At 38.6% G+C, this 17,660-nt stretch overlaps 3 protein-coding genes and 2 long non-coding RNA genes across 10 annotated transcripts in view; 2 read left to right on the top strand and 3 right to left on the bottom strand.

Moving 5' to 3' along the window:
- Positions 1–17,660, top strand: part of LOC310728923 (craniofacial development protein 2-like) — a 288,545-nt gene that overhangs the window by 24,181 nt on the left and 246,704 nt on the right. The gene's annotated exons all lie outside the window — the stretch shown is intronic.
- LOC310728988 overlaps positions 1–17,660 on the bottom strand; it is a 412,338-nt gene that overhangs the window by 184,562 nt on the left and 210,116 nt on the right. The gene's annotated exons all lie outside the window — the stretch shown is intronic.
- The window catches only part of LOC310728977, a 110,183-nt gene that overhangs the window by 75,844 nt on the left and 16,679 nt on the right, over positions 1–17,660 (bottom strand). The window lies entirely within an intron of this gene.
- LOC310728928 (butyrophilin subfamily 1 member A1-like) overlaps positions 1–17,660 on the top strand; it is a 59,562-nt gene that overhangs the window by 25,566 nt on the left and 16,336 nt on the right. For 2 of the 3 annotated variants that reach the window (XM_083546803.1, XM_083546805.1), the window contains exons 2-4: positions 6,195–6,278; positions 6,394–6,735; positions 7,539–7,850. In XM_083546803.1, the coding sequence (XP_083402929.1) occupies positions 6,233–6,278; positions 6,394–6,735; positions 7,539–7,850 (700 nt within the window). In that variant the 5' untranslated portion in view covers positions 6,195–6,232. Of the gene's footprint in view, positions 1–6,191; positions 6,279–6,393; positions 6,736–7,538; positions 7,851–17,660 lie in introns of all 3 variants that reach the window. The other variant, XM_083546804.1, reaches the window with a different exon arrangement.
- On the bottom strand, positions 9,508–16,245 carry LOC310728940 (uncharacterized protein). 2 transcript variants are annotated; one of them, XM_083546829.1, is made up of 6 exons: positions 14,022–16,245; positions 13,461–13,814; positions 10,829–10,996; positions 10,712–10,764; positions 10,155–10,286; positions 9,508–9,827 (listed from the first exon to the last, which is right to left on the bottom strand). In XM_083546829.1, exons 1-5 carry the CDS (start codon positions 14,089–14,091, stop codon positions 10,194–10,196), a joined length of 738 nt encoding a protein of 245 aa, XP_083402955.1. In that variant the 5' UTR covers positions 14,092–16,245; the 3' UTR covers positions 9,508–9,827; positions 10,155–10,193. The 2 variants fall into 2 exon arrangements, with proteins under 2 accessions (XP_083402955.1, XP_083402956.1); XM_083546830.1 differs by having other exon boundaries at positions 10,841–10,996; positions 14,022–16,230.

Genomic DNA, 17,660 nt, shown 5'->3' with positions numbered 1-17,660 from the left:
CAGTTGAGCAGTGCTGAGGATCTCAGGCAGTGAAGTGCAGTGCGAGGAGTGGTGAAGTCAGAAGGTGCTGGTGTATTTTTAGCTTTCACTAATGTTAGCGAGAACGACATTTCGATGGCGGACCACTGGCCGATCTGTTTAAACTAATATTAACCAATCGTCAATATAGTTTAATATGTGGATGCCATGAAGTCTCAGGGGACCCAGAGCCAATCCACATACTTCATGAAGTTGAGAGGGCAAGACCCAACAAAAGGACCCAATATTGGTACGCTACAGCCCCAAAAGCAAACCTCAGGAACTTCCTGTGAGAATGGACGATGGTTACATAAAAGTATGCATCCTTTAGATCTGCCGTGACAAATCAGTCCTCGGATCTGATCTGAGAAACAACCTGCTTGAGAGTCAGCATCTTGAACCTAAGTCTCATAGGTGAGCCGGTTAGATGGCATAGATCTTGAATTAGATGCAACTCTCTACCCTTTTTGAGAACTATGAAGTACCAGCTGAAGAACCTGAACTCTCTATCTGATGGAGGGACCACCTCGACTACTTTCTTTCTCAGGAAGATTGTCTATTTCTTGGTCTATGAACAGAGCCTGCTTGGGTCCCACCAGGGTGGACGAGACCGAACTGACTTGTGTAGCCTCTGTATACAGTCCGTAGGACCCATTGAGACACATCTGTCTAAGCTTCCCAGGCTGCCAAGTAGTTCCTTAAGAGTATCAGTCTCTCAAGACTCACCTCTGATGCGCCTAGAGCCGGGTCTATGCTCTAGTGCAGCTCAAGGAGCCTCGAAGGAGGCGAATTCTCCAGGTCCGCTACAATTTCAGGCGGAGATTGAGGAGAGTGCTCACTGGAGCTGCCCGTGCCCTGAATCACTGAGCATAGCAGGGTCACCCTCATGGGTCTTCATCCCAGAGTATCGTAAGGATTCCTCGTAAGGGGAGTGAAAGTAGCAATGCTCTGTTTCTGTACCCTCCGCTGATAGAAGGAGCTGGGTTGTGCTCCCGCTGAGCAGCCCCATGAGAGCAATGTTTAAGGATCCGCTGGAATGCCGCAGACTGTTCCTTGGCCTCCTGAAATTGGTCGAACAGGCCATTTGGAATTAGACGTGCGTTCAGCAGTAGAGCCTATTCCTATTAAAAAGATCCAATAGGGTAAGCCATAATTGCCTCTCCGTAGAGGCTAGTCAAGTCAAGCCAAGTCAAGTCAAGTCAAGTCAAGTCAAGTCAAGCCAAGTCAAGTTTATTTCTATAGTGCTTTTCACAACAGACATTGTCTCAAAGCAGCTTTACAGAATTTCAAGAGTTAAGGTGAATGGTGTGCATTTATCCCTGATGAGCAGCCATGGAGACTGTGGCAAGGAAAAACTCCCTTAGATGTTATGAAGAAGAAACCCTGAGAGGAACCAGACTCAAAAGGGGAACCCATCCTCATTCGGGTGACGTCAAGAGTGTTATTATAGTCTTTAAAAAATACAGAACACTAAAGAGTGAGAACTAACATGAGCACTGGAGTGTGTGATTATAAGTAATGTTCTTTCTACAGTCTTATACAGTCTTTTGTGGTTATAAAACTAGGAGCTGCTGAGCAACTCATTAAATAGCTCAACATTTGCGATCATCATAGAGCCAACACCAGCTTCTCCATGCCAGAGACTTTAAACACTCAAAAAGGTCCAGTGTCCAAACTCCATGTGAAGTGGGATCCAACTGATGCTGGTACGTCTCTAGATGGTACGGGATTTTTGCAGGGTCAGCATCTATTTCTTTAAAGGTCCACAATCTTCATAAGGTGACTGGGTGACAACCTCAGGATGCTTAGGGACGGTAGAGAAAGATAAGCAGTGGAGAGGAATTAGCGTACATTTTACATTTACATTTGCGGCATTTAGCAGACACCCTTATCCAGAGCGATGTACAAAAGTGCATTGAGTCTCTAGTAATGAATAAATCTACACTGGTACGCAAGATAACAAACATAATATAAATATAACTCGAATTCTACAAACTTGGAAAGTGCTAATTTAAGTATTTCAGGAAGAGGTAGGTCTTCAGTCATCGCTTAAAGATAGTCAGGTACTCCTCTGTACAGATATCTAGGGTAAGTTCATTCCACCACCTCGGTGCCAGAACAGAAAAGAGCCTTGAAGTGTACTTACCTCTTATTCTGAAAGAAGGTGGTACCAGTCGAGCAGTTCTGGAAGATCTCAGACAGTGTGGTGCAGTACGAGATGTGATGAGGTCACTGAGGTAAGAGGGCGCTGATCCATTTTTGACCTTTTAGGCAAGCATCAGTGTTTTGAATCGGATACGTGCAGCTACTGGAAGCCAGTGAAGGAGCAGCAGTGGGGTGGTGTGGGAGAACTTAGGCTGATTGAACACAAGCCGTGCAGCTGCATTTTGAATTATTTGCAGTGGACGGATAGCGTTCAGGGGAAGACCTGCCAGCAGAGAGCTGCAGTAGTTGAGTCTTAAAATAACAAGAGACTGAACAAGCACCCTTCCTGTGGGCTCACCACCTGCAGGAGGGACCGTAAGGGACGGTGCTGTGAGGATTGGGCAGCAGTCGAAGGCGGGGGCCTGCTTAGACTGCTGCCCCCGCGACCCGACTTACGGATAAGCGGGAGAAAATGAATGAATGAATGAATGAACAAGCACCTGGGCAGCCTGTGTGGACAGAAATGCAGCATAGCTGCTGTTCATGATATTAACAGCACAAGTTGATAATGTGCATTTGATCAAATGTACTGAGGCACAAGGTTATGATGTGATGTGTGTTATGTTTAGGCTTTGCTAAATAGTAAAATTTTTAATCTCTCTTAAGAGACGATGCAACCTCTGGGGAAAGATAGCTGGCCAGCGTCTCTTAAACCCGGGGCATCGACCCATAGCCAAGAAACATGGCTATGGGTTGATGGAAAGTGCTAATTTGGGAATAAAAATTCGGGCCAAATGCGGTTTTGCAGACACAGAAATTTCAGTTTTTCATGCGTCAGCTATGACCCATTCAGTGCCAAATTATAAACTGAATCCAAAAGAATGAAAAAATTAGTGCTGACCATGTATTTGGTTTAAAGAGAAGAAGCCCAACATTACAACTCTGTTAACTCCATTTATTATTGAGCTTTAGGAGCTGCAGCAAAATGGAATATAATGGACACACACAGAACCAAAAACATTAATCTACGTTGCAGTCCCTGGGGTCTCATTTATAAACGTGGTGTACACAAAAAACAGTGCTGGGAACATGCTTATACCACTTCCTACACCAAGGCTGTAATTTAATAAAAACATACTTGACAGTAAGTAAACTGTAAGTAAACTGTAAGTAAACTGAGCGCTGCATACACACATTCTGGAGACACAGAAGGCGAGAATGGGGAAATGGCGACACCAATGGTGAGGTGGTGAACTGAAGTTGGATTGTAGAAAGTAAATTTGAGAAAATTATCTATTTTTATTAATTAACTTATTTATTATTAATTAAGTATTGATGCCTTGCACACATTTCATTTCACTCCGTATCATACATAAGATCCACTTTATCATGAATATTAAATCCAGCAGTTGTATTTGGACTTATACTGAGTGATAATTGTTTCATAAACAGCTTTTTGTAAAATCCAACTCAAATCTTAAATCAAAATTATTCAATCAAATATATTTTATTAACGTCTCACCATCACATTGTCCACTATGGGAGTGCAGTAGGAGCAGATGCACGACTGCATGGAATACCAACACAGTCTTTGTCTCTCAGAATGAGCGGTAAGTTCACTTCAAGGCTCTTCTCTGTTCTGGCACCGAGGTGGTGGAATGAACTTCCCCTAGATGTCCGTACAGCAGAGTCTCTGACTATCTTCAAGCGACGACTGAAGACCTACCTCTTCCTGAAATACTTAAATTAGCACTTTTCAAGTTTGTAGAATTCAAGAGTTATATTTATATTAAGTTTGTAATCTGGCATACCAGTGTAGATTTATTCATTACTAGAGACTCAAAGCACTTTTTTAACGTCGCTCTGGATAAGGGCGTCTGCTAAATGCCGCAAATGTAAAATGTAAATGTCTCTCAGCACGACTGCCTTCATCTGGCTCCGTCTCCATAGCAACAGAGGCAGAGGATCATAGGTAATGCTGACAGAAATGCTAAAGGTAATATTTTTCCCCATTTTTATCAGAGAATAAAGCAGAATGTGTGTGTTTTTAATTAACATAGTCCCCCTAAATAACCGGGAGAATATATTTACTGTAAAAAAATAAAGCAATAAAAACAAGGATAAAATCTAATGCTTAAATGTTGAGTAAATGGAGATTGAAGATTTGAAAAAAATAATAATAAATAATAATAATAAACGAGAATAAAACACTGTCGTCCTCAGTGACACGAAAAAGAGGGAAATTGGTGTCTATGAACACGAATCAATAGATTACTTTTCATAACTATATCAGGAAATGCAGTGAGACTGGGCTGGTAATAGAGGAATAGAGGATCGCACCACATACCCTACTATTAGATCACTGCAGAACACAGTGTAAATAAATAAATCAAATGCCCCCTCAAGTTCTTCTTTTTTCTGATTTTCATGTTTAATTCCCTTTTCTAGTGTGTTTGCTCATTTTCCTTTATTACTGTGCTCTATTTTTGGGTTATTAAATGTTCTATCTCATGCTCTTGTGTTGTCACTCAAGGCTCTGTGGTTGGTTCTCTAATGATTTGATATTGTTAATTTAATCATTCATGCTGTTTGTGATTATTTTGTGTTTTTCTTTGTTCTGAGTTTGTCTCTCGAAAACTATTTGACCTTGTTCCTTTCTCAGTCTCAGTCCCCTCGATGTCTCCCTCCTTTTCCCACGCACACACACACACACACACACACACACACACACACACACACACACACACACACACACACACACACACACACACACTGTCCTTCTTAGTTATGGCAGTGATTCTGCTGTACAGTGATGTTTGTTCAGGAGGACTTGGGACTCCCACCAGTTGTTGCCACGCCCTGGTGGTGGGAGGACAGTTTTCTCCTTTAATAAATGAGATTCTTCATTTCACACAATTAAAAATAACAAATCAAAGTAAAACTTTAAACGAAATTGAACACACTCCTCATTACACACACACACACACACACACACACACACACACACACACTAGAGACACAACAGACAGCACATATTAATATGGATCAGCATTCACGAGGTGATTTGCATTGACTATGTTTAAAATATGAAACTGATTCACGTACGTACACTTGCAGGTGATCTGTGATTTCTAAAGAGAACATTATTACACCGGTTTATAAATCTGGATTATTTGGGGCATACGCTGAATTTGGCTTCGGGAGCATGTACACTTTTAATAAGGATCCTACACACGGTTTTATAAATGAAACCCCTGATCTGTAGTTCAGATTCAGTGGCTTCTCCACAAAAAAAAATAATAATATTTTGCACACTGTACAAATGAGTTTGTTTGTTTATTATTTTAAGAATTTCTGCTGTGATGAATTTGCTGATATACCCTCGAGGTGTGGAAAGAAAATGTCTTTTTCTCTGTATGGTTGTATTTTGCTGCCTGAGGTTCTTGTCTGGTTGTGGAAATGAACCCACCTGATTCATCACCATCCATGTCTTTGTGTGTCTTCAGGGTCATCAAGTCTTCATCCGAGCCACTGTCACATCCCTCATAATCAATGTCTTCTCCTTGGACGAGTTTTAGTGTTGTTTGAACATCAAATTGTTTCCTGTACTTGTTGATGTTCTCATTTGTTTATTTTAATTACAAATATACAAAAGAGTTTCATAATAAATGTATTTAACAATTTCATTAATTTTACATTATTTTTATTAAATTTATAATATACAGAAAAGTTTAACCTCAGAATCTACATTTATTTTTTATTTGTTTGTGAAATCAGCACATGATCTGTGTTCATCACTGCTGCTGTGACTCTAAAATCCACCAACAGGGGGCAGTAAAGTCGTGGTGCAGTTGCTGAGGTGATGAAGGCGTAGTGAAACGTGGGATTTTAAATAAGTGATTTGTGTTTTTTCAGGGTGTAAAATTGACACTAATACAGTGAACACTTGTTTGTGTGATTTTCTGCAGAAGCTGATCTTCCACTTATATTTAATATGTTTAATAATCTGCCTTTGTTTGTGTTTGTAGCAGGAAATCTGTAAAAACTCCACACGAGTCTTCCAGGCATCATGATCCTCCTTTCTATTTCCATCTTCTGGCTCTCTGTCTGTGTGGGTGAGTGACCTGGTTCAAGTCCAACAACACACAAGTGTCCTCACATTCATTACAATATGCTACAATTTTTATAAAATGCTCCAAATCATGTAGATTGTGATGTTTCCCCCCACAGACCCCATCAGTGCAGATAATAACATTACTGTAGAAGCTCATGTGGGTTCCACAGCTCTCCTGCCCTGTAACCTGAGTAAAGACTTCAGCAAACCTCCACATGTTCAGTGGCGTGCTGATAATAAGGTTGTGTTTGAGAGAAACATTGATGGTACATATGAGGGTCCACGATATGAAGGACGTGTGGACGTTCCTGAGGACGAGCTGCGTAAAGGAAACTGTTCTCTGGTGTTGAAGGACGTCAGAATCACTGATCACACTTTATACAGATCCTTCATGCTGGAACATGTGGAGGCTACAAACACTAACAAAATACAAGAAATCAACAGAGTTCAACTCGATGGTGAGAAAATTATTCAACATAAAATATGAAAAAATATAAAAGTCACAGTGTATCAGATGTTTCTTATTTGCTCACATTTGCTCATATTATTAAGAATTAAGTGAAATAAAGTGAGAGGTAAGGTAAAATAAAATAAAAAATAAAAAAAGATACAAATATACACATAAATAAAAAGGTTCACTATTGTATTTACTAGAAAGCTGATCAGAAAGGGTCAGAGGTCATCTGGTTGTTAAATGGAGATGTGCATCAGGACTGAGATCCTGCAGGATGGAACAGTTTAAACAAGCAGTCAGATATGAAGCTGACAGGACGAGGACACAAAGACAGTTAGAGCAGCATCCAGATGTTTATCAGGTGGTTAGGAAGATGCTGTAGTTCCTCCTCTTGATGTTCTCACAGAGCACAGTTTACACTCTGCTTTGATTTGATCATTAATTGTGAACTCCATCCAGATCACTACAATATTGTCAGGATTATGGACAGGAACTCTGTTTCCCACAAGCCACTGCAGCAGGTCTCATGTTTGTATTTACACCTGATTCACGTTTCATGATCATTAGCACTTGTGGATGAAGATCTCACCGTTCACTGCACACTTTGTCTTCTGTTTGTTGTCTCATGCTGTCGGGTCCTGCTTGTGCTCAGGATTCGTTTTTCTACTTTACTTTCTGATTGTTCTGGATTTTGCTGTTTATATTTGGTTCCAATATTTCTTATTGTCTGAGATCTGTGTGTGTCTAAAATAAAATTAATGCTTCTCATATAAAACCATTTTCTAAAATATTTTTGTGTCTCTACAGTTGTTCAGAGTGTATCAGCTCAGGTGGGATCCACAGCAGTGCTGCCATGTAACTGTACACATCTGTCCATCCAAACACCTCAAGTTAAATGGAGTATTGGTCGTGAGATTGTGTTTGAGCGACCGGGTAAAGATCTGTGTAAAGGATATGAGGGACGTGTGGACGTTCCTGAGGAGGAGCTGCTTAAAGGAAACTGTTCCCTGGTGTTGAAGAACGTCAGTGTTACTGATGAAACTCTGTACAGCAGCTACATTTTAATGACAGACACAAAGAAACCTGTGTTGGTGCAGAACATTAAACTCTCAGTCAGTGGTAAGTGGATTAGTATCAGATGATGCTGAATACGACACGTACAGTATCAGTTCCACAGTTCTAAAATAAATAATTCTGCAGTTCTGAAGTAAAAATGTTTAGAAGAAAAGAATGAACAATAAAATTCTTATTGCTTTTCCCTCTACAGAAAAACCTGAAGTGAGGGAAGATGATCCATCAGCTCCCCCAGGTGAGTAAACATCATATTTATTTGTTGTACTAATAATTAATATGAAATCTAATAATCTTCATCTCCTCTAAATCTCTATATGAGTCAAATTCTCCAATAAAAGATTTATCACATTTCTACACAGACCCTTTAATATTTTATTAAATAATATTTAGAATAAATAATTTGTGTCTCCAGATGAAGCTGATGGAAGGAACCTGGTGATCATCATTATTTACATCGTGTGTTTTGTTCTTATCATTTTTATTGCAATTTTTCTGTCGGAAAAATCAGAGTAATTTTATAAACTTGCAGAGACTCCAGTGATCTCAGGAGCTCCAGCTCACAGAATAATAGACATGAGGAAGATCTCAGTGTGTCTCCTTTAAATCAACAAGTGTACTATTAGATGCAGGAGAACATTTCTGAAATATCTTCACATGAAGCTGTGATGCTGAAACACCACAATATCAGTACATGAGAAAGACTCAGTATTTACCAAGAGCTTTTTATACCTTACAGCTACTAGCATGTGCTTTATTGTTTTCATATATTTACATTTACCGCATTTAGCAGACGCCCGTATCCAGAGCGACTGACATTTATCTCATTTACATAACTGACTCAGATATGAGTCGTGCTCAGGGGCCCAGGAGTGGCAGCTTGGTGCAGCTGGGATTTGAACTCATGACCTTCAGACGTAGACATATGATATTTCTGGTTTTGATCAAAACAAAATACAGATATTTCTATTATTCTGATTTTATTTAGTCATTATGGGGTGCTGAGTGATGACACAGTTGAAAGTTGTAAAAGTTCAACAGTTTTTCTCCTGTATGATTTACAGATAAATGACTCTGTATCCAATTAAAATCATTATCTCTCTGATCACACGTGTTTCTGTAACTTTGTCTCTGCTCTTGTTTAGTTTGATTCTGTGATGTTTTGTCTAGTTTTCTGTTGCTCTTTTGTTTTAGAGTTATTGCTGTTTGTTTACAGTGCAGTTTGCTCTCTTTTTTATGTTCTCTCTCTTTCATGTTATTTTTTTTTTCTTTCCCTTCCTATTGGATATAAACTCACAATCACCAACACCATCATCATCATCATCATCATCATCACCACCATCTGTGCAACTGCCTCTGAGTGTCCGCACTGTAATTCACGGTGATTTCCGCGGTGTGGCGCTACTGAGCTACTTAAAGATATCAATCAACATCCTCATCGACTTTTTAAATGCAAATAAAAAGTGTCTCAAGCTGATTTATTCAATCCAAACTTGTTATAAACATTAAATACAAATGTCATTTTTGTCACAAACATTTGGTTCATATTTAAAACTCAACTCAAAACAATATTAAACATCATTTATAACAATTAAATAAGCCAAAACCAGTAGGGGGCGCAATAACACTATTTTAAACTGTCACTTTGTAATAATGTGATTAAACAATTATCTATCTATCATTTGTCAGAATTTTATTTCATCAGCACTGAACAATCACCCGTGAGGTCTGTGGAAAGAAATGACCACATTCTTCTTGTGTAAAGGAGAAATGAATTCAGATGAGCAAGAAAAGTAGCATGTAGGCCATGATGTAGGATTTAAGAATTCTCCTGATAAACAACAGCATATTGACATGGGAATAAAGTCGGAGATGTACAGCAGCTCAGCTCTTGCTGGGATTAAGTTTAAGATGATCTTCTATCCATGGTGAGATCTTTGATAAACATACTGAGATCAAAGCAGAAACATCAATAACTAAAGGAGGAAAGGAGAGGAGGAGTTGAGGGTCATCAGCTTTTAGCAGCTGAAAAACACAGTGTGTAAATAATGTTAATAACAAAACAATAAAACCAAATATAGAGGTTTTATGTGTAAACTAAAACTAGATAACCTTGTTAAAGCTTTAATCCCTTGCTACATAAACATGGATATTTTTATTTAATAAACCAAAAAAGTCTATCTATCTATCTATCTATCTATCTATCTATCTATCTATCTATCTATCTATCTATCTATCTATCTATCTATCTATCTATCTATCTATCTATCTATCTATCTATCTATAAATACACACAGACATTTCATATTTAGAATGAAAATTCTATTTAGAAAGAAAGAAATATTTGTGCACCTTGTGCTTGTCAGTGTCTCTGCAGCTGTGAAGTAACAGTTAGGAATCAGTCCTGCAGTCTGACTTGATGTTGGTAGCAGATGCAGTGGACATTCTTTTGTACTGAACAGTGGTATAATAAATGTTTTCAGCCTGCAGAGAGATTCAGGTGATGAATCAGCACTAAACTTTTCAGTTTATCAGAATATTTTCTACTAGATGCTTTCATAAGGACTGGGATTTACTTCAAGATCTAAAAGTTTACTTTTATTTGTTAATATTGTAAAACCTTAACATATAAGTAGACCATTAGAAATAAACATGTTGATGTCAATCCAATCAAAAACAAACCCATTTCCAGCCACATAACAGTCACTATAGAAAATATCTAATAGCTCAATGTTCAACCGCCAACTCTGAACATCTAAAAACCTCCAGTAATGACAAGAAAAACAACAGAAAACATGAATTGCAGTAAAATCAGAATAAATAATTGGAGTATTTTTTTATTATCAAATGTGAATAATTAAAACAAAATGCATTGATGTTGGATTCGCCATTAATGTAAGAGTTCCTACCTTATCAGTGGAGTCGGTGGTGTGACTGAAGAAGCTGCATGATGTTAATTTTCCTTAAAGAGAATTTCATTATTATAAATATAAAATCATAAATAAATATTTAGCCTGTAATTTCACCTCTAGTCTCACCTAGAACCCTGCTGCAGAACACACACATGCAGATGGTTATTAGGACGGAGACGAAGCACACACACATTACAATCACATTTCTAATCCAGTCGGTAACATTTCTAGCAGGCGGCTGTGAATCTGAAGCCTCAGATGAAGATCCATTATTGCTGCCACCTAAAACACACACAGAAGCACACAGAGATCTCAGTATAGTGCTGAGGGAAACTTTAGGCTTCTGGAAGACTCAGTGTGAACTTTACATTCAGATCATGTGATTATTGAACCATGAATAATAAGCAGTTTTGTGCTGCAACAATCTATTAATTAATCTACTGATTCATGTTCATACTATAGACACGAATTTAGCCCAGCCATTAGGGTTGCACAAGCCAGTGAGAAAAGGATTTATACCGATTGGCCAGGCAGAGGGACTGAGCTGGGAAGGATGTGTTGCAAGTTAGAGCAATAAAGGATGGAGATGAAAATGTGTTGACTAGTGAGGAGAGTGTGTTGAGAAGATGGAGAGAGTATTTTGAGCAGCTGATGAACGAGGAAAATGAGAGAGAGAGAAGGTTGGATGATGTGGAGTTAGTAAAGCAGGATGTAGATAGGATTAGTAAGGAGGAAGTGAGAGCAGCGATTAAGAGGATGAAGAGTGGAAAGTCGGTTGTACCAGATGACATACCGGTAGAAGCGTGGAGATGTTTAGGAGAGATGCAGTGGAGTTTTTAACCAGATTGTTTAACAGGATTCTGGAAGGGGAAAGGATGCCTGAGGAATGGAGAAGGAGTGTGCTGGTACTGATCTTTAAGAATAAGGGAGATGTGCAGACCTGCAGTAACTACAGGGGAATTAAGTTGATCAGTCACACCATGAAGTTATGGGAAAGAGTAGTGGAAGCCAGGCTGAGAGAAGAGGTGACCATCTGTGAGCAACAGTATGGTTTCATGCTGAGGAAGAGCACCACAGACGACTTATTTGCTTTGAGAATGTTGATGGAGAAGTATAGAGAAGGACAGAAGGAGTTGCATTCTGTGTTTGTGGATTTGAAGAAAGTGTATGACAGGGTGGAGAGAGAGGAGTTGTGGTATTGTATGAGGAAGTCAGGTGTGTCAGAGAAGTATGTGAGGGTGCTGCAGGACATGTATGAGGACAGTGTGACAGCAGTGAAGTGTGCAGTAGGAACGACAGACTGGTTTAAGGTGAAGGTTGGATTGCATCAAGGATCAGCTCTGAGCCCTTTCCTGTTTGCAGTGGTGATGGACAAGTTGACAGACGAGGTCAGACAGGAGTCTCCCTGGACTATGATGTTTGCGGATAATATTGTGATTTGTGGTGAGAGTATGGAGCAGGTGGAAAAGATCCTGGAGAGGTGGAGGTACACGCTGGAGAGAAGGGGAATGAAAGTCAGTAGGAGTAAGACAGAGTACATGTGTGTGAATGAGAGAGAGGGCACTGGAGGGGTGTGGTTGCAGGGAGAAGAGGTGGAGAAGGTGGTGGAGTTCAGGTACCTGGGGTCAACAGTGCAGCTTAATGGAGAGTGTGTTAGAGAAGTGAATAAAAGAGTGCAGGCAGGGTGGAGTGGGTGGAGAAGAGTGATAGCAGGAGTGATTTGTGATAGAAGAGTATCTGTGAGAGTGAAAGGGAGATGTTGTATGGATTAGAGACAGTGGTGTTGACTAAATGACAGGAGGTGGAGCTGGAGGTAGCAGAGCTGAAGTTGAGGTTTTCGTTGGGGGTAACGATGATGGACAGGAATAGAAATGAGTTTATTAGAGGGACAGCGCATGTAGGGCGTTTTGGAGACAAGGTGAGATGGTTTGGACATGTGCAGAGGAGGGACATGGGGTATATCAGTAGGAGAATGCTCAGGATGGAGCTACCAGGAAGGAGGTAAAGAGGAAGGCCAAGGAGGAAGTTCATGGATGTGGTGAAGAAAGACATGCAGGTAGTTGGTGTGACAGAGGCAGATGTAGAGGACAGGGTGGTATGGAGACAGATGATCCGCTGTGGCGACACGAATTTCCCTCTTTTTTTCATGTCATCGAGGACGACTTTCTATGTGATGTATTTCAATACGCTGTATTGTTTTATTCTCGTTTATTACTGTTTTTTTTTATTTTACTCAATATTTTTTTATTGCTTTATAATATATGTTTCATAAATCATCCTCAGTGGTTTCATCCAGTCAAAATACAGTAAATATATTTCGCTGATTAATTAACGAGACTGCATTAATTAGACACACACACATTTATTACAGTATAACCCCAATCCTAATTATAATCCTAATCGAGCATCTATTTTCTGCCTCATTCTCTGATAAAAATGGGGAAAAAGAACATGAATCAATAGATTAAAGTTTGTGACAACATCAGGAAACGCCGTGAGACTGAGTTGGAAATTTATAATAATTATAAATAAAGAAAAGCAGAGCAGAACCACAATCTCCATACAGATATTAAAAACCATGACATTATAAATTAATTATTTTTTAAAGAAAATTCATGTCCAGTGTCTGAATAATAACTTTTATAAGATATTATTATATACATATTAATATTTACAAGATTAAATAAATATGTACAAAATCCAAGACAACATCAGTAAAGTGTGTAAATAAAGTTGAGTTACTGACCTGTAAAGTTCAGTCTGATGAGTTTCCCAAACTGAATGTGTGTCTCATCATTTCGTCCTCCACAGTAATAAAACCCCAGATCCGTCTCTCGAACTCCAATAATCACTAAACTGACTGAACTGCTGCTTTCTGTTAAATAAAAGTGACTCTTATCTACATTATAATCCACATAAAAGTGTTTGTCCAGGCTGCTTTGTCTGGCTGATATAATCTGCCTCAACCCTGCTGAGATCATCTGATACCAGGATTTCTCTGAGTAATTAGTGATGTTACAGAGCAGAGTGATGTTTGCTCCTGGAGAAACAGATATGAGATCAGCTGAAATGTTCTGAAGGAGACTCGGCCTAATGAGACCTGAAAGAACAACAGCACATGAAGAGAGAAGATTCATCTCCACTCTGTAAACTCTAGAAACACACAGCTCACAGCTCAACTCCCTTTAAAACATGTTTGTTGTAGAACTGAGTGCACTAATCTCTATACAGACGTCCTGAACACAGCTAATGTGGAAAGTACAAATGATTTAGTCCAAAATCTTCTATTTATTTGTAGTGAACTCACCAAACAGCAGCTGCAGAGTAAACAGAAGCAGATACGCTGCCATTTCTAACACACTCCCTCCTCTGAGCATGTGAACAGAGATGTTCTAGTGTTCTGCTTTAACTGCTTCACCTCCTACATCCTGTCCTTCTCTTCTGCTGTAGAGTTCAATACACTTCTTACATCTTATTTTACATTCTGACATTTATATTTACTACATACTGAGGAAATAAATACATTTAAATACAGAAAAGACATAAAACATCTGAGGTAAATAAATGAACAGACAAATTAATTACCACATTAACAAAGACACACACAAGGACTTGGAACAAAAAGCTAATAAAGAGGGCTAAGCTAATGCTAATCTAAGAAACTTGAACACAAGACAAAAAATGTATCCAGAGAAAATAAAGTAAAAAGAAATAAACAGTGAATCTAATGAGGAAATAAAAAACATGTCTGCAAAGTTGAAAAGGAAATAAAGCAGATAACTGAATAAAATAAATATTAAAAGTTATTGAGTGTGTTCTGGGGTTTAATTCTCCAAGATAATGATGACATTTCTACAACAAACCCCCCCCCAAACACACACACCCCCCTCAATACATGAGAAACACCACATATTACTTTAAATATCATTAAAATAAAATTCAGTTAATTTGTATTATATTTTAATAAATATAAAATGTATGATTTTGAACAGTTAGATTAGGATTTCTGAAGATTACTGAATTATACTGAATTGAGTTTTGTATAAATAATTGTGTGTATCTGCAGATTGTTCTGTTTAAAAGCACTGATGGAGGAAAAGAAACAACTCTGCATGGTGAAGAGCAGAAACCACAATGGAAAAATTATATTCCTATTTATATCTGCTGATAAAACCACACACACACACACACACACACACACACACACACACACACACACACACACACACACACACACACACACACAGGAGAGGAAATTACACTATGCTAAATAAGAACAGGAAAGTGCAGGTCAGTGTGAAACTCAAAGGAAGTGTTGATCACATTTGATAATTAAACTGATCACAGCTTTTACATTAAAGATCATTAATTAAAGTAATAAACATCAGAGTGAGGAATAAATGCTCTTTTACATCTTATATTATTTTAGATCATTTTATATATAATGTGTGTGTGATCTGTTTAGAAGCTCAAGCACTAAAACACATCAATAAAAAGTGATAAAAGGACACTATTGTTTGTGTACATCTGCTGTTGGTGGTAGTAACCACACTGTGAATCAGGTAAAAAACAGCTACATGTGTATCTGATCTGCCCAAAGACAAAGTGACACTGAAGATTAGTTTCACCCCTTTTCCGGATACATCTCCAGTTTAGACACTGAATTTTAAGTGAATTTTCATCCACATCAACTTCTTCACCCAGCAAGCATTCAGAGCCATCTGACGCCCAGTCGCAGCCATGGCCAACCGCCTTTCCCATCCCTGTTTTTATAATGATGTGGAGTTAAAGCTAAGACAAGGTAATGAGGCATTTCTAAAGGATGGAACACTTCTGTCAGTTCCCAGAGACATGAAGATTGACATTCTTGAGCAACTTGCAGAAACTATATACTCATACAAAGCCTATCCTGGAAATGAAGAGATTGACAGTGTAGCAGCTGCCTTAAGTAAAAACACCTCTGTCTCAAAGAGCCAAGCTCTACAGCTGGATGGTATGGGTGGAAAATTAGTTTGAAGTTTAAGATGGGCAACTACAGACAAAAGCTGAGAGATGCAGGTTGTCAGGAACTGAAAGTGAATTCTGAAAAGAGAGGTCTTGGGGAGACAAGAGGAAAGCGAAACAAAGTGAAGAAACCTAGACGGTGTGAAACTAATCTTCTTTCAGATCTACCTCAGAGCAAAGACCAGGAAACTCTAGATAAGGAAAGAGAGCAAATAGCTGTGGAGATGAAGAAGAGCACTACAGACATCAGCTTTGTTGATTCTGCTATGAGCAGCACGTTTTCTTTGAGAAGACCTGAAGTCGTTGAGGAGGAGTCACCAGTGTCACAAATGAAAGTTTGATGGCCAGCACTTTTCACAGAGAAACAGGTACATTATGTTGACTTGTTTCTGTGTGCTTGGAATTTATCTGAATATCTTGGGCTATATAAGTTGTGCTGAAGATATGGGCAAACTTAAAATCCTAAGATTATATGACCACTTCAGTCATGTTAAGTAAAATGAAAATGTTTTAACATCCTGCATGATGTTTTCATTTAGTACTGTTGAAGACTGTCACTGAGACCTTGGCATCTTTGTTAAATTTGTAAATGGATTTTTGTTCTTATAGATCAGAATTCACCAGGCTCGTGTCTAAAGACCTGAGCAAGTCCTTTTTTGAAGGCCTTGATGGTCATCTCTCGAAGCTGATACAGTTCTTCAGGTCAAAGCGTTATGAGGACATTCCAGAAATGACGTCAATACTGCAGATCAGGAAGTCTATTTTAAATCAGTCTTTCTCTCCCCACAATTTCTAAATGATGAATTCTGTGATCATTTACTAATTTTTATGTTTGTGAACCTCTATGACCTTTTATACTCTATGAATCATAAAACTAGTGATAGTGACACCTTTCATACGAGTGTCTAAAAAAGTAACCTATACGATTTGTGTTCATATTCCAAGTCTTCTGAAAACATACATTCTCTTTATATGATAAAAACATAAAAATTGCAGTCTTTGTTTAGAATAAAGTTTGTATTGACTACTAGATTAATATCAAACCTCATTGGTTCTTTTGATCAAATGTTGTGACACAAGAACAACTGAGGTTTGATGTATTATGTGGTAGTAACATAAAAACTGATATGATCAGTTTATTACACAAAGTTATTGTATTGATGAGACTTACACACATACCGAGTATAACGTTCAGAACCCCGTTTATTAACTGCTGCCGGTGTTACACACAGTCAGAACTTAACTGTATTGGTAGGGTTACACTGCCCTCTAGTGGCCGCCATCTCCATTTTTTCACAATTTTCTCAAAGATTTCTTACCTTTATGCAACAACAATGTGTAACATTTCTTCTTAAATTCACCTCTTCACTTTTCTTCTATTAGTCTTTTTGCACTTATTATTTGTCTCTGAAGAAGTTTTGTTTGTTCTACAGCATCCTTTCTATTTTCAGTTACAGATTCTTTAGCAGTGTCTTGCATTTCTAATTGTTAATTTTGCTTTTCCGATGGTAACTTTGTCCGTAGTTTCCTATTCATGAGCATTTTTAGAACTTCTTCCAGTGGTTTCCTTGTTATCGCTATGAAAGGCTTATGGTCTGTCTCCAGTATCACTGATCTTCCATAGACATACTCGTGGAAACTCTCACAGCCAAACACTGCACCCAATGTTTCCTTCTCTATTTGGGCATAGTTTCTTTCTGCTGACGTCATCGTGCGGGATGCGTATGCAACTGGGTACCACTCCATGTCATGTCGCTGGAGTAAAACAGCTCCTAAACCCGCTTGTGATGTATCTGTAGAGACCTTTAGAGGCTTTTCCTGGTCATAAAATTTCAAAACAGGTTCTCTAGTTAAACTGCTTTTCAACCATGACCACTCTTTTGCCTGCTCGTCGTTCCACTGCCACACGGCGTCTGTTTCTAACAAACTTCTCAATGACTTT

Source organism: Silurus aristotelis, assembly GCF_946808225.1.
Source record: "Silurus aristotelis genome assembly, chromosome: 7".
Taxonomy (NCBI): domain Eukaryota; kingdom Metazoa; phylum Chordata; class Actinopteri; order Siluriformes; family Siluridae; genus Silurus; species Silurus aristotelis.
This window is presented reverse-complemented; position numbering and strand designations above follow the sequence as displayed.

Bases quoted from the DNA above. Each gene is read 5' to 3' on its own strand.
- LOC310728940 (XM_083546829.1), bottom strand. From the start codon at position 14,091: ATGCTCAGAGGAGGGAGTGTGTTAGAAATGGCAGCGTATCTGCTTCTG. The intron at 13,815-14,021 runs GTGAGTTCACTA...TTGTTCTTTCAG, and splicing joins TACTCTGCAGCTGCTGTTTG to GTCTCATTAGGCCGAGTCTC. The intron at 10,765-10,828 runs GTGAAATTACAG...ATTCTCTTTAAG, and splicing joins GGTTCTAGGTGAGACTAGAG to GAAAATTAACATCATGCAGC.